The 17,556-nt window shown below is 41.2% G+C and overlaps 1 protein-coding gene across 1 annotated transcript in view; it reads left to right on the top strand.

Annotated features, from left to right (window-relative positions):
- LOC143290890 (uncharacterized) overlaps positions 1–7,313 on the top strand; it is a 47,787-nt gene extending 40,474 nt beyond the window's left edge. Inside the window, exon 2 of the mRNA XM_076600444.1 lies at positions 6,502–7,313. Coding sequence (XP_076456559.1) covers positions 6,502–7,063 — 562 coding nt within the window. The 3' untranslated portion in view covers positions 7,064–7,313. The remainder of the gene's footprint in view (positions 1–6,501) is intronic.
- Positions 7,314–17,556: the final 10,243 nt, after the last annotated feature.

Below are 17,556 nucleotides of genomic sequence, written 5' to 3'. Positions count from 1 at the left end.
CAATTATGAACAAAACTGATACGTTCATAAAAATATTTGTCTCCAAAATCGGTTTTTAATTTTTGTAATATGCTCAGAGGAGGCAAAAAAAGTCATTTTAGATGTAAGTAAGATGATTAGATTTGCAAATGTTGCCTAGCAATACTTTTGGAGTTAAAATACATTTGTGTTTTCTCAACTTTTATGTGACATTGTTGTGTATTTGGAAATGTTTGTTCTGGGCATTAAAAGATTATTTTGCAGTAATCCTCCATACTCCAGTAAGAGTGAAAGGATAATTAAAACTTGAAGCAAGCGCGCGCGCGCGCGCGTGTGTGTGTGTGTGTGTTTTCTTCAGTTTAACATCCATCCACATTTTGTGATTTTAGACGAAAAACCTGGAACAAAGTTAACTGTAAACTTAATTGAATCAAATGTCCAGCTGGACTTCAAAGCAATTAAACTTTAAGAATTTTTCAACGGCAGCACAAAATTATCAAAACCTTGAATGTTTTTGTTTCTTTTCCCGAAATTCTAGGTAGAAAGGGCTTTAAGGCCTTACGTTCAAAGAGTACATGCATGCACATTAGCATGTGACGTTTTTGCTCTTTGTGTGTGTGTGAGCGTGCGTGTGTGTCTGTGTGTGTGTGTTTGTCTGTGTGCGTGTGTGTGTATTGTGCGAACGTGCAGTGATGGGGTTGCATGGATGAATAGGAATGTGCTATTCGTGTGTCCAGCGCGGTGTGTGTGACAAATACTAATAGATTTTATTGCGTGTATATATCTTGCAGAAGGACGACAATATATGCCGCAACAAGGTCGTGGTTGATAGGCACCCAAGAATCTCGTTTTTGCTTTAAGTTCAGGAGAAAAGAACAATAGTGGGCAAGCACAGCCACAAGATTCAATGACCAAATATCACAAGGAAAAACCCAGTCGAACGGAGTTCTCGCTTTCGCTTCGAGTCTGAGTGAGTGTCACTTTCACCAAAAGACGGGACGCAGTTCAGCCTGTGATGATCTGTGAAATGCATATAGACTACGTAGAGAAAAAAGCTTTGATACAGCCCCACAGATCTAGCAAAGATTTTCTTACAAATCTAAGAGGGGGGGAGTGATGCCTGGTGGTAACACGTCCGCGAAGGAAGGGAGATAATATGCGCGCACGGGATGGAATCCCACAGTGGCCAGTATTTTCTCCCTCTCCACTGGATCATGAGTGATGGTCTGGACGCAGTGGCCAGTATTTTCTCCCTCTCCACTAGATGAGTGGTCTGGACGCAGTGGCCAGTATCCCTCTCCACTGGATCATGAGTGATGGTCTGGACGCAGTGGCCAGTATTTTCTCCCTCTCCACTAGATCATGAGTAGTGGTCTGGACGCAAGTCAATTGTATCAGATGATAAATCAAGCTCCAATGTGTAGCTTGCACATATAAAAGAACCCACGGCAACAAAAGGGTTTTGTCATGGGAATCTTCTATCTAAAATTCCACTTTGACAGGAAAACAAATATAGCTGCAGGCAGAAATATAGGGGTGGGATGGGTGGGGGAGGTTGGTGCTGCATTATAGGGATACGTTTTCTCCGGGGAGAGCAGCCCGAATTTCACACAGAAAAATCTGTTGCACAAAGAGTAATACAATACAATACAATACAATATAGTGCAATTCAATACACTACACTACAATATAATATAAAATGACAATAATAATAATAATAATAATAAAAAGGATTGTGACATGCAAGATTGATTGTTAACACATGCGTTCTCGCAATCCCATAATATTGTTTGGTGTAATTCCAATGTTGGATTTGATTAATTGATGTTGGTACATTCGAGTTATTTTTCCCATGCGATAAAAAACAACAACTCATTTTAACTGTCAGTTTCAATGTCATCACAGTTGACGGCTTCACTAACGTCATCATCACTATCATAACCGTTTTTGTCTTTCTCATTTTTCTCTCAATGGTTTGTGTTATGCAAAGTTTAGAAACAAACTTCGATGACAAAGTTGGGTTTTTTTTTATATAAAGACAAAGGTGACTGATCACGCTTTCTCAAACATTGCGAAAAGGTGTACGAGCACACGCCTCAAAACCCACCCCAACCACATCTCCTCAAGCTTCCTGACAATGAGCTTAGCGTGTGGGACTACGAGAAAGCAAGAAAGCGTGTGGGACTGCGAGAAAGTAAGAAAGCGTGTGGGACTGCGAGAAAGCGTGGGCAAATAACCCTAGCTGTAGCTTGAGGGTAAACCTACTGGAAGACAGTATCAAGTATCACGAAACAGGTTGGCCCGACAGTAGCATACATGTGTCATCAGAGGTTGACATACAGTATCATACAAATTCACGTGAATAGAGGTTGGCCGACATTGTCACACACGTGTCATCAGAGGTTGACCGACATTGTTTGCAGACAGATGTTTGCAGACATTATCACAGAAGTGTCGTCAGAGGTTGGCCGACATTGTTTGCAGACAGATGTTTGCAGACATTGTCACACACGTGTCATCAGAGGTTGGCCGACATTGTTTGCAGACGTTATCACACAAGTGTCGTCAGAAATTGTTGTTGGAAAGCAAATTGTTTCTGGGACCTGACACAGTAGATACTAGAACCTAACAATAACCAGTGGCTTCAGTGTCACTGTTACTCCTGGACATGTGCAATACACTACAGATCGAGAACTGACTTCATTGAGAGCTTAATTGACTGAATGTTGCAATCATCGTTCTTGTTATCGCAACCTTGTTCGTGTTCTTGGTGTAAAATTAAACTGTAAAATTGTTATCCAGTATGCTTCTCTTTGTGCCCAAGAGATGATTATGTATGCATGATTATAATTAAGTGTTTGTTATCATTGCTATCAATGACATAGGGTGGAATAAAGCATTCAGTATTCCGTGACTCGAAATACACCCCCACACCCCACCCCCACACACACAGAAACGCTTTGGCACTTTAATGTCATCCTTATGACATGGGTGAATGCATCAACATACTTTCATAATATATATATTATGAATGAGGGAGAGAGAGAGAGAGAGCACCACGACTACCACTACTACTACCACTTCCATGACTATTATAGCCAACAACTACTACGACGACGACGACGAAGACCACCACTTTTACTGCTTGTAAGTACTATTGGCTGTGGGCGCGGAGGTGCCGTTGGTGCCAGTAATGGTGGTGGATGTCCTACTATTTTATCTTACTCAGTTGTTTATTTTCTTTACTTTTATCTAGTTGTTTTCTTTTATAAATTGCTCACAGGTGTAAAATTCTACGAAAACCTCTTTCCCTTTCTTTCTGTCAGTCAGTATATTTCACAGATGCCTCTCAATCATTTCATGATGCAACCAATTTCTTTCGATTTAAATGTTTTAATTATATCATCCACCCCCACCCCCCTCCCCCCACTCACTTGTGCTTCGCGCTTTATCCGGTAAAGGAATCATGAGGAGAAAAAAAAAGAAAAAATCGTTAAAAAGTGTTCTGTATTAAATATGATGTATGAAAATAAGCCTGGGAGAAAAAAAAAGGGAAAAAAAGAAAGGTGACGGATCACCTTTCTACATGTCAAGTGTCGAAACTCAAACAAAGCAATCCCCCTTCTGCAATGAGTCTTAGGTGTGACTACGAGAAGCAAAAGCGTGTGGACTGAGAAAGTAAAATAACGCGTTGCTGCAGAAAGCGTGGCAAATACAGTTACTTGGTATATGAGAAGTATTAAGTATCAAAATTTCCGCGTGTCGTCAACAGAGGACATACCATTCACTTCATGAATAAGTTGCCAACATTGGTACAACGTGTCATAGATTGAACGAACATGTTCTGCAAAGGGTTGCAGAACGATCATCAAATTTCTCGTTATGTTGCAGTTTCCAGTTACTGTTCAGTGTCCACTTTGCAGACAATTTTATGCAGAATATCACGTTCGTCAGATGGTTAGTTTAGTACAATGTTTGAGACATTGTCCAGATTTCTTGGGTTGTTTGCCATTTTCAATTATCAAGTGTCGAAAAGTGAAAGCAAGTTCATGGCCTACACAGTACTACTAGACCAACTCAGTGGCAGGTACTTTTCGAATGTTGCAATACGAACGAATCGAAACAAATATTAGAGCTTAATTGACGAATGTTCAATATCGTCGGTTTACAACCTTTCGTTCTATGGTGTAAATTAATGTTTTTCCATGCTCTTTTAGCCCAAGAATTTGTATGCATGATATAAAGTATTTCACAATGAAAATGAATAAAGTTTAATTTTACCAATCACCCCCACCTCCCACCCCCACCACAGAAGTCTGGGCACTTTAAGTGGCACCTTAGACTGGGCCACCCACATACTTCACTATATTTTTGATATCAGAGGAGAGAGCACCGACGTCACCTTCTCACCACCCATGTTTATCCCATACTACTTCGCCGTCCACCCTTTACTGCTTTGTACTATGGCCTTGCAGGAGGCGTTTGGCCAGAAATGTCGGGTGGATGTCTCCATTACTTACTCAGTTTGTTTTTTTCACTTATGGACTAGTTGTTCTTTTGTCACAGGAATCCAATTCTTTCTTTCTGTGTCTTTCACCTTCACTTTCATGTGATTGTCTCTGTCGATTGCAAAGTGTTTACTAAAGCATCTCACCCACAGCTGTCTCTCTCAGCTGCCATCAGTCCAGTCCTCGCACCGTAAGCAATTTGATATCGGACGCTTCACCCTGATTTTAAAAGTCTGAGAGCAGAAAAGTTTTAAGTGTTCGTGTTATCATGCTTGTTGATAGCCTGATGAAAAAAGAAATGGGCAATTCTCAGCGAGTACGATCTGTTAGATCTTCATTCGAAGCAGCATGCATCCCCGCTGGATTGAGTCTTGTTGTTTTGCTTTTCGTGAGTTGACTGTTGATGGACATATGACGTTATGCGTTGGTGTTGTTATATCATTTTTTTTCCGCAAGATGCATTCCATCCTTCAAGCATTTCTAATGTTGCAACCAGTGGCAGTTCTTCTATCTAACGACCAGTCCTCAAGTGCGTCGCAAAACGTATCAATTTTGTTTATGTTCGTCCGTTTATTCTGACTTTTATTTACATACCTCGAGTGCAGTTAGTCACTTATTCTTTCTGCAGAAATTTTGGTTTTTACCTTTAATTGGGAACAAGAAACGAGTCTTGTCTCCACAACCACTTTTCTGAACCAGTCCGGAGCTATTTTCAGATTGGATCGGCGACGGTCAGTACATAACGTTATATCTGAAATAGGCGTTGATGTAATTCATGGAGCACAAAGCTATCGCCAGACTGAAATTTTTCAATCAATGAAGACATGGTAGAGGTCTTGTTGGTGTTGAAAGTTTACCATGGACACACAAAACACACACACACACACATACACACACACAACCGAACACCGGGTTATAACATAGACTCACTTTGTTTTCACAAGTGACTCAAAAATAGACAATCGCAATTCTTTGGGAAAGGGGGCACGGCTCTGAGCGAAACCTGGCAAAGGTGAATAGGTATTACAACGTGTACGTCATGGCGTACTTGCGTCATAACAGCTGCGTAAGAGTGGATTAACGTGACCCTGGTAACATGTAAACAAATCATCCCTTGAGGAAGGAACAAGTGTGGTGCCGTTAACACCTTCGAAAAAAACGTCGAACTGCACGTATCTTTTGGAGAATCAATGAGGAATGAAAGTAGAACTGACCGGCACGTCCTTTTTTTGTTACTAAAATTGATATAAACGCGACGAAACAGAGCGAAATAATTATAAACCTAAAAATTTTAAAATTTAGTCGAGATTTTCAAAGAAAATGAGCACTCCCAAGCAGGCACCACGTGCCTGTGTACTTAATATTATTTATTTATTCATTTTATTCAATCATTTTGATTATCATTATTGTTATTGATAATATCATTCATATATGATTATTGTTTTTACATTTTCAAAATGTCACTTATTATGTATTTGTATTTATCTATAATTTCAATGAGTGCAGAACGCCTATATTTACTTTACATTGATCCTCTCATGATCTGATCTCGTAACTCAGTGAAAAGGGTGAGAATCTGAATTGTCTCCTCCATGAAATGTTTTAGAACGAGTGCTGACGACAAAGACTGTCGCATCGGCACTTTGAACGGGGCTCCATAATTGTTTTTCTGTCTGCAAGTTAAGATAAGCAGTTCGAGGACAACGGCACCACAAGTGACTGTTCTGAAAATTTGGAGTGATAGTTTGATGTTTTTTTCTTTTTTCTTCTTTGTATGTATGTCTGTCTGTCTGTCTCTCTCTAATATATATATATATATGTGTGTGTGTGTGTGTGTGTGTGTGTGTATGTATGTATAATGTATGTACTCAGTGGGTTTTTTCAGAGTTTTTCCTGAATACACACATATATACTCAGTGGTACTTTTTTCAGAATAATCAGTCATCAATTTCGAAGCCATCAAACATTTGTCTGTTTTTTCCATTAAACAGCCATTATTGTGTATCTGTTTCAGCGCCCTAACGTGGTTATTGCTGTTCTCCATCTCATTCACCACTAACATCCCTCTCATCAAAGCTTCTGAAAACTCCAATGAGGAGCACCCAAATATCTTACCACCTTCACAGGGCTGTAAGAACATGGCGCTTTGGAGAGATGTCTATGGATTATGCATCGACATATTTTCCGACAAAGATGCCGACGCTCTTTGGCTGAATGGGGACCGGTTTAGTTTAATTCGTCGCGTTTCTAAACCAGTGCTGACTGACTATGGGGGTTTCAGCACTTCAGCACGACGCACAGATGATGCCACAACAAAAGATTTGGTGGTAAGTGGCAATGATAACTTCGTAGACAGTCTTCCAGGAAACGACAACGGCAATGACTTCCTGACCCAAAAGAGGAACAGTGTGGTGCCAACGCTCCGCGAAGACGTCATGAGAACAAGGCGACAGCACTCTCTTTCTCTCAACAGTGCCCTGGTCTCCATTGCTGATATGCTACTTGCCAAAGATTACAATCGCAAACAGGCTCGACAGAAAGATTTTCGTCAACAACTTCTGGGACTCGGCCGCTGATGGATCAGGAATTGGTCATTTTGTTGCCGACTGAACGAAGATGGGAGTATCGTCCAGCCGCCTGGCTAAATATGGAACAGCAATCGCTAAAGCACCAAGCCGTTATCACTGGGGCTATGATTTCTTTTCTGTGGCTGAGAGACTTACTGAACAGTGGTGTATTCAAGGAGACGCCAATCTATTACTGAACAGTATATTTTCGATGCGAAAGTGAGAACAACAGTGAGCAATAATTTTACACGGAAAAAAGATCTAGCATATCTGATGTACATTCATAACCATTATAAACAACCACACGCGGGTCTGGAAATAACTGTATTGAGTGAATACTGACATGCTTTCTTGTTCATGAGGTGTATTTTCAGTCTGATTATAGGAGGATAAAACAAAAGTATAAAATGTTGTTCATTCGGGCTACAGTCCGATAGTCCAACATGTCAATAGTCCAACCTTCATTTGACTGACGTATCGACAGTCCGACGTGCTGATAGTCCGATGTGGCAATGGTATGACGTAGCACTGGTCCAGAAAGCCGCTGTACTGAAACACTTAGTCCGACGTAACATGGTCCGACGTGGCAATGGTGCGACGTGGTAATGATCCGAAAGTTCATTGTGTTATTGAGATGACAGAACTTTTGTGAAATTACACGTTTGTTTCTCCTTTAGACGTTTATTTCCACGAATGCCATTTGTTTATTTTTAAACTGTTGTTTCAGTAATTGTTTCAACTCACTCCCTACTGGGTGATTTGGAAGCGTGCGTTCCTCTGTATACTGGGCGTTTGTATAGGTTCCTTTTAAAATTGTTTAAAAAATAACGAGTAAACACAGTCTAATGAAATTTGGACACACAATTGTTGAGGCATTGAATTAAGAAAGCACAATGTTTCATAACTCTGTACAGCAGGAGGTAAAAAATGATATTTTTTCATGACGTAAAATGTGAGGGTGGTATAGAATTTGTCTTGTTGAAGTCTGCACTATTCATGAAAAAAGCATTGTTTTCCACAAATCTCACTATTAGAATCCCATTCGAGTGTAAATGATGAATGAATGGGAGCACCTACAAACTGCAAGTTAACTTACTTCAACTCGAGGGGGTGGGGGTGGGGGGGGGGGGGGGGGTTGGCGTGGTCTGTCATGCCTTGTAACTTTTGTCTGTGTGTGTCTTGCCCCATGTATGGTGGAGTGTTGGAAAAGAAACATCGAATCAAACAAACCCTTCCTTGATCTGTTTCAGTGTTTCATTAGCATATTCACCGCCAACCACCCTCTCCATTCCAACTGCCTGTCACTTGCCACATCAACTGCCCCTCCCCCTTCCCCTGTCACCCACACCAGTTCCACTGTCCAAGACACATTGCCCTCCTCCTGTTGGACTAAAATAACTCTCCTTTCTCCATTCCCTTCCAAGTCAAAGCCATCCCTTTGATCTTGTAAAAGTTGAAAGCACGAATTTCTTGTCTCTTTCGAGAATAACATGTTTTAGCCTGAGAGGCCATTGTCACACGTGCAAACACTCAGTCCAGGTTGGAATAAAAATAGCTTGAAATCTCAGTGACAAGCAATGATTGGCCAATACCAGTGGTCTGATGTTTTGCTATGCTAATAAGGCAAGACAGTAGGCCCATTCAACATTGACCATTCCCAGCTGTGTGAGGTGTGGAAATTTTTGAAGGTCAGAACGTGTATAGCGGTAATCAGTAGGCAACGCTCTCGCCTGCCATTACTTGATAGCAGGTAATTAGTAGGAAGTGAGTTACAGTCACTGATACACATAAACGGATGTCTATTTGTCTGCTGGGTCTGTCTGTTTGTGTGTCTCTCTCCCTATGTCTGTCTGTATGTCAAGTCTATCTACATGTGTCTGTATCTGTCTGTCTCTATCTAGTATCTCTGTCTCTCTCTCGACCTCCCACCTCCTCTTTATTTCTGAAAACTTTCAGATGGGTGAAAATACACTAAATAATTTGCACTAAAAATGATTTTTAATATAAACTCTCACATGTACCTGCACATGCGTGCGTGCATACACACACACACACACACACCACATACACACACTCACGCATGTACGCACACACACACACACCACATACACACAACAACAACAAAACCGCACACGCACACGTACACACATACACGTGCACGCATGCACATGCATAAATATGAAAGTTCATATTATATTCATATACACAATGTATTGCACACAACTGGTTGTGTATACCTATACGCTGGCTTACGGAAGGATACATGCCAGCTTTAAAGAAGAAAACAGGCATAGAGACAAAGACACGCGCATACACATGCACACACACACACACACGCCCGCGTGCGCACGCATGCACACACACGCACGCACACACAGTAGAAAAGGGTATATATTTTAACATCCAAAAAGAAATCTTTACAATGTCAAACAACTCAAAACAAATTTTTAGATAACCCCCGAAAATGGTTGCCTACATGGCGGGGTAAAAACGGTCATACACGTAAAAGCCCACTCGTTTACACATACGAGTGAACGTGGGAGTTGCAGCCCACGAAAGAAGAAGAGATGACTGCGAACTATACAATGAAATTAGACAAGAATTCATGCACAGAATTCAAATTAGCCTACCTTCCAAATATTAAACCCAGTTAGCTGATACTGGAAGACATGTTTGGAAATTTTGTCAAAAAATGCTGCCAAAAACACCAAAGCATGGACAAGTATTTCAATCTTTTGTTCTATCTTTTATTTCATTGTTAACCCGGAGAGCGCGCGATGAGCCACGGTCATGGCTTTCCCTGTAAAGTGCGATGGGCCACAATCGTGGCTCTGTTTACATAAGGTCCGACATCGTAGGGCTATACTCAGCAGCCTTCGTAAAACTGCCTCGTTCTGGTGTTACTACCTCCCTGCTTGTGTTGCACAAACTTTGACCAAGTTTACAAGTTCAGATCTTCGTATTTTTTGTAAACAATGAGTGACACTGAAGTAGACAAAGCTCAGGAAATGAGTGACCTTGTCACCAGTGATGATTCGTTTGCTGACAGGGATTCTGGTGAAAACGGCTTTGTTATTTTGACACTTGGGCATGCTGGCTTGCTTGTTGTTCATTCAGTTTTGTGTCTCCAGCCACAAAAACTGGAGGGTGGGTGATGGGGGTGGGGAGGGGTGGTAAAGTGGGTTGGGCATGGATCTATTGCGATTTCTTGACCAAATCAAGCTAGAAAACTGGAAATTATTTTGATTTAAAGCATTCTTGCTGCTTTTGAAAGCAACATGAGCTGAAAGAACATTTATTTTTGTTTTTGCCTGTGATTGCATAAAGTATTGTAGATGTGCGCATGCGTGGCGTCAGTGGGCGTGTCTCAAACAAATAATACAATTCTTATAATTTCATTGTTTCAGTTATATTCATATCATGATTCTGCAGCCAGAACATTTTTTGTACAGTTCAATGCCAATTTTGAGATTTTGACTCTCTAAAAGATGTGAAAATACCTATAAACATTGTGGTTGACCTTTTTGGAAAACAAGTGTGCAAAATTTGTTGATTATATCCTGTGGAATATCTCCAACTACATACAAGGTACAACCTTTTTCTTACTTTTATCGGATTCTTCATTCACTCTACTTTCCAAAAATGTATAGGTTTACCTATTTATTCTTACTGATAAGCATACAAATGCCCCAAATCCAAGCACAGGTAGCAGAGGCAAACTATCCCTTTGTTTTAAGCATGATTTCTGTATGTATGTTTTATTATATCCAGCACTTTGAGGGTTAAACTATTTTTTTGTGTGTGGTGTTAGTGAATGTGCAGGCGTGTCTTATCAACCTAACAAACTTGTTAAGGTTTAATTGACATTAAAATTTATTCTGATTCTGATTCATTCACACACACACACACACACACATACACACACACACATACGGAGGCAGACAGACTGAGCACACTTGTAGAAACACAGGCACAGAGAGAGAATGAAAGAGCAAACGAGCGAGCGAGAGATGGGTGGGGGGAAGACAGGCAGGTCTACAAGCAGGCAGACAGGAATGTAGGTAGGCAAATAGAATCAGGCAGACAGGAATATAGGTAGGCAATTAGAATCAGGCAGACACATAACAGAGCAGCGGAGGAGATGGAGTGAGAAAAACAGACAGAAGCCGAGAGAGATGGGGGGGAGACAGACAGAGAGAGAGAGCGATTAGAGAGAGGGTGGTGCATATGTGCCAGGCACTGTGTGATTCAGAGCAATGCACATTTTCGGACTATCGAATGTCGCACCAACGCCACGCCAGACAAAAAGTAAAAAAAGTGTTTCGGGCTGATGACACGTCGGTCTGTTGCCCTGTCGGATCATTGCTACGTCGGACCATCGCCACTTCGGATTAATGATCGATGGACTGATGACACGTCAGATTATTGACATGGCGGACTATCAAGATGACACCATACATACATTATAATCTGGTAATGTTTGATTTCACGCTATGAATTCAAAACGGGTTTTATGAAAGTTGCAGGCCAGTATATATGTAATACAAGTGTATTTAACTTGAAATATTAATTACTCAAAAATGACAAATTCTAATAAAATGACTGATCAACACTATTGTTTTCGTGTGGTGTGATTTGAATAAATGTGTGCAGTGCTTTTTTGCTCCTAGATCTAAGGTCAGAGTCATTAGTCACAGTTGAGTGATGACCCGATATCTAACCAAGATTGGTAGGCTACCATGCTTCCTGGGAGAGATCACAATGTGAGGCATAATTCTGTCACCTTCACCTTACACTACAGAGTTACGTTGAAGATTTTCAAAACTCAAATCGCTGTGTTCGTGTCTATCAAGTGTCTACCAAGTGGGTTAGCTGGCGTCTGAGAAATCAGCACCAACACAAGAAAAGAATATATGTTTGAAAAGGATCGAGATACAGTGATAAGAAACTCTAAGGAGAGTTGGACAATACAAGGTCTTCAGAGAAGAAGGGGGCCAGGCGGCAGGTCATGACTCCTGAATGCCCTTGTATTGCTGTTTTTTTTTCCCAACCAGGTCCTCAGCAGGTTCGAACCCACGCCTCCAGGGTGGTCGCCACTTCAGGACTGAGTCACCTTTCTGACAGACGTTTTAACCCAGTGAGCCATCGTAAGCCTAGTTTGAGTGGGGAAACTTAATCATTTCTCCTTGACCAGATCCAGCTGGAAATCTTTTCTCTGTTTCTACATTTGCCTTGACACAGGGTCCATACTGGTTTACAATTTCAAAATTCCATGACTTTTCGAAAACTTTTCCATGACATTTTCATAAATTTCCATGACTCCAAATTCACTATTTTCATGACAAAATGTTTATTCTTCTATCATCGAAACGGCGTATTGGGAAGATAAAACTTGAAAACATTACTGTGCTTTGGATGTCCATAGCACAGCAGTGAGAAAGACAATAACAGTAATACACATCTCACGTCTCGTTTTAACACCACCAATGCACACTTTTTCTCAGCTGGCTCAAGGTATCTTGAAAACACCACCAGTGCACAACACTGTCCAAAAGGTATCTTGGTTTAACACCACTGATGTACACAAAGTCCCCATAGTCTTTTGGTTCAACACCACCAATGCACTCACTGGCTCAAGGTATCTTAGTTTATGGTTTAATACCTCCAAAGCACACATTGTCCTCAACTGGCTCAAGGAATTCTTCATTCTTGGTTTGACACCACAAATGCACACAAGGTGTCTTGGTTTGACACCACTGATGCACACACAGTCCTCATAGTAACTTGGTTTAACACCACCAATGCACACGAGGTCCTCTATGTCCCTTGGTCTAACATCAAATGCACCCATTGTCCTAACAATATCATGGATGAAACTTTTTGTTTCCAGAAGTGTCATTCTCTTTGAAAAAATATTGCAAATTTCCAAAGAATTTGCAATGTGCCTCAGTTGGTTTTCAATCTCCTCATCAAAGGTTTTCATTTCTTCCTACTTTTGTTTTGCAGACCTCCTGAGAGCATTTGAATTGGATACAAGAGTCAGTAAACTTTTCACATTTGTCTTTTTTCACCTTGCCCAAGAGTACTGATCTGCTCTTTGATGCAAACATTTGATTTTGTCTTCCACCTGTTTTCTCTTTCTTTCTTTTTTTTTCTTTTTTTTTTTTTCTTAATGATCCAGTTCATCCATGGCAGACGTCCTTTCTCTTCTTCTCAGCTTCCCCCTTTTCCTTCTGGTCATCTGGGAGCTGGTAGTATTTCTGACAGGAGGTAGCAGCAGTGAACAGCATCTTCTTTCTTGCTTCGATGTTTTGAATACCACCAACATATGTGCACACATACACAGGTGTTGCTTTGTGTAACTTGCTGACTGACATCAGCATCTTTATCACTGGATTTTTCCAGAACACCTGCAGGAACAGCCAATGAAACTGACAACGATGCTGTTTCATTTGATGGAACACACGAAGCAGATGATGAGATATGTTCTGAAGTTAGCTGAAGTGAAGCCGTCGCCGAATCTTTCGCTGACAGAGCAATCCTGTATTGTTTTTTTGTTGTGTTTTTTTGCATGACTTTTCAGTGCAGCATCACCCATGTTAGAAATATTGAAAGACTTCCGGCATGACGTACAGTATACCATTGTAGGATCCATATGAGTTGCCAAAGCCAACTTGCATGGTCTTTGTTTCTTTGCCACAATTCATTAAACCAACACTTCCCCGGCATCTTGAACTGCACTGCATGTCGTTCCAAACGACGCTCTAGGATGAGGGGCCTCGGTTATGTGAGAGAGCCAGTGAAAAAATTTGAATCAGAGCTCTCAACCAATCAGAATCAATTTGACATTACTCATCCCCGAGCCTCGTTTTCGTTTCAAAGAAGCTCAGTGCTGACTGGCTACATGTTAGTTTGAAGACACACGCACGCACACACACAAAAAAAAGCAAACTTTTGTAAGGCTTAATTTGAAATCCCATGACTTTTCCATGACTTCGACCAGAATTCCTGAATTCCATGACTTTCCAGGTTTGGAAAATCATGTTTTCAAATTCCATGATTTTCCATGACCCGTACGGACCCTGTTGAGAGCCCTTGTCCTCTCTCAACCAGAAATCGACAGCTGTTTCATCAGGCTGAAGGCAGATGCACTTACAAACCCTCTTGCACCAATCTCTATGGCGAGGACTTTGGCTTGGAAGCCAGATTCTCTCAGGCTGCTGGCTAGACTAGCATACTTCTTAGTCTTGTAGATGTGGGATTCTTCCATTCTGCTTTCGTATGGCACAGTGAGCTCAACTAGAATCGCTTGTTTCGTTGCCTTGGAGTGGAGTACTATGTCAGGTCTCATGCCGCTCTTGCTGATGATTTCCGGGTGTTTCTTCCCCACTGGTAGGTCAACTGTGCATTCCCAATCATCGGCACCATCCAGCAGCCCACGCTTCCATGCTTTGGATGTTACAGCTATACCTGGCCAGACTTAATTGCCTTCTGCAGAGAGGAACTTTACTGGAACTTCTGGCGTTGTGGGTGCTCCTTGGGTAGAGCTCACCACGTGTGCAATGTCTTTTAGCACTTGGTTGTGCCTCCGCTTGACGCCGCTTTGCACGAGCTGAGGACATGTTCCACTGTTTGTTTGCCATGGCAGAGTGGGCATGCAGTGTCCTCTACTTTCACCTATTTCCCGAAGTTTGTATTCGATTTGAATACCTGTATTTATCAAACCAAGTCATTCATCAATTACTGTTATACTGTTGCTAAGTGGGTGAGGAGACAGACCAGGATAAGTAGGGAAAAGGGAACAGCGAGTTCGATCTCTAGTCTCCCACTCTCTCAGCAAACAAGAAAAACAGACACAAGGACTTACCCCTGAGCCTAATATAATTACGAAAAAAATATAATTGTTTTTCACTTACGCATACTCGTTCTCGATTCAAACAATATTTCAAGTATTATGTGTTATTTTCTTAAGTGCAGGGAACAAACTTTTAGAGTGTCACAATTCACAAGCACTAGGTTTCACTAAGCACAGTAGTTCGCAATCCAACTCACGGGATTGATTTCATATGTCGCCCAGTTATACAGGCCAGTTATACAGATATTCAGTGTTCTGACGCTCGGTCACCTCCTTCAACCTTGAACTTACACAGCAGCAGTCCCAACAAGGGGTCCCTCATATTGTCACAGTCCATTCAGTGGGTTCTCTCAAACGGCCGATGTCCTTGGCTCCTCAGGTCCGTCCTGTCAACGTCCTTGGGTGGTCATAACATCCGTACACCCTTCCAAATTCTTGGAAGATAAAAGTTTTAGTCACAGTTAACAATACCCAGTCCTGTTCATTCTCTGGCCCCACTGGTCAAGCCCATGACCTCAGACCATGACGTGACGTAAATTACCGATGACGTCAAATTCTGGTCAATGTGTTCGAACCATGACTGATCACTGAACTAAAATAAAATAACTACTGAACAATTTCAGATATTATTACATAGGCCTATACGTACACACACACACACACACACACACATCTAGACAGCTCAACGATTCACCCAAACTTGTAAATCATATTTTCACATTCATTACAGGTCTCTAAAATGATTCTTAAGATTTTCTTTTCTCCTCTCTGACCACAAATGCTGTCACATATACTGATCAAGCGATATGAGCAAAAATTCTGTCCAGAGAGATTATTTAAAACCTTGAAATCGACAAGAATCGCATTTTAATGTGTATTTGTTGAGAACTTTTGTTCTTTGCACGATGCAGTAGTACATCTGAAGCGCTGCAGGCATACACACAAATGCATGCAGGCATACACGTATTCAAGCCCACATACACACACAAACATGCGCGCGCATATGTCAATACACATTTCCATTAAAAGAAACTATCCAAATTTGGGGTTAAAACGTTTGCTTTGGCCAATACATTTGTGCACAGTTTCAAAATTACTACTATTTATCTCCAGACTGGAGGAGACGGTAGCAAACTGTAGGCCCATGTTACGCACAGTCCTTGTGGGAGATTGTGTTGCGTGTGTTCTGCAAAAGATTTTTGTTCTGACAAGTGTATGGGAAAATGCTTAGCTGTCTCTTGATGCACGTTCCTTACTCATACGTGTCTGTTATGAAATCGATATTTAGATCACTCGTATCAAAATTTAGACGACAGCGGATAATTCGCTTTCTGTCTCACTGACGCTTTTATAATTTGTCTTGATCGTGAATAATCTGTTACGAACATTTTTTTTGTATCTGACACATTTCTGACGTCAGGTTTTTAAATGAAGCAATACAAACTGCCAGTGAAGGAAATAACGACATACATCAGCAGTTACTTAGTAAACGCTGTGATATCACGCTGAAATGTCACTAATCCGCTGATAATTATGTCGTCAAGCAGCGAAAATTTGACGGATTTCTGACATTGTCGTTGATCCGCAGATTTGTCGCCGACGGGCGCTGATTCGGCGGAGGTCTTTTAAATGTTGACTAGTCGTCGGTCTGCTGATATGTCGCCGATGACAATTCAACGGTTAACTTTGCTCCGCCAGTTTGTGGCCAAAAGTGACAATTCATCGATTGACACCAGTATATTGTCGCTGACAATACGTGGTAGGACCAATAGCACATTTTGTCGCCAGTTGTTAGAGTAAACAAGCCAATGTAGAGATGATGATAGTGATTATGATGATCATAATTATCATGATCATCATCATGATAAAGATCCAGAGGAGGATATGTGTGTGTGTGTGTGTGTGTGTGTGTGTGATAACGAATGTGTGTGCGTGCGTGCGTGTGTGTGTGTGTGTGTGTGTGTGTGTGTTTCTATTGCGCACGTGCAGAGGTGAAATCTAAAATATATGGCTGGTGAGACTGTTGTGAACCACACGCCGAAAACATAATTATGACTGTCCCTGATCTGAGTCTTTCAAGATAGCGGCATCAGAGGCCAGCCGCAGCTGTACGTTTTACACAAAGTTCACTCACACTGCTTTTGAAGCTGCACATACCGAATCATCCAGCCGTTTTAGTGCCTATTCACACAACAGAAAAACGAAGAGGAAAAACGAAGACAAAGGGATTTCACTGCACCAACGTTGAAAAACACAGGAAGTTGTTGTCGTGGTGTTCATTCACTCAGCCTTGCGCACCACTGCACTGAAGCACATTCAATAAATGTACCTGTCGAAGTTATGGGAAAATATATTGGTTTTACGTATGTGAAATTTGCTCTTGTGGTCAGCATTTGTCACAGATTTGTTCGATTCACAATCATGCACACATCTTTGCACTTAAGCAATCACACTTCATTCATACCTCTTTTACATTACCGAGGACACAGAATACGTCTTTACACTTTATGCACTGGCCATTATTAATTATTGATTTACACACATTAAATCAAATCCTTCATACAACATGGAATTACAATGGCATTGATATCCTAATCTTATCCAAATCCCAGGGTATTCTAACTCTTAACTGACCACGTTTTCACTC

The sequence above is a fragment of the Babylonia areolata genome, chromosome 16, assembly GCF_041734735.1.
Source record: "Babylonia areolata isolate BAREFJ2019XMU chromosome 16, ASM4173473v1, whole genome shotgun sequence".
Classification (NCBI taxonomy): Eukaryota; Metazoa; Mollusca; class Gastropoda; order Neogastropoda; family Buccinidae; genus Babylonia; species Babylonia areolata.
Note: the sequence above shows the minus strand (reverse complement) of the source record. Positions and strands in the feature narration are given on the sequence as shown.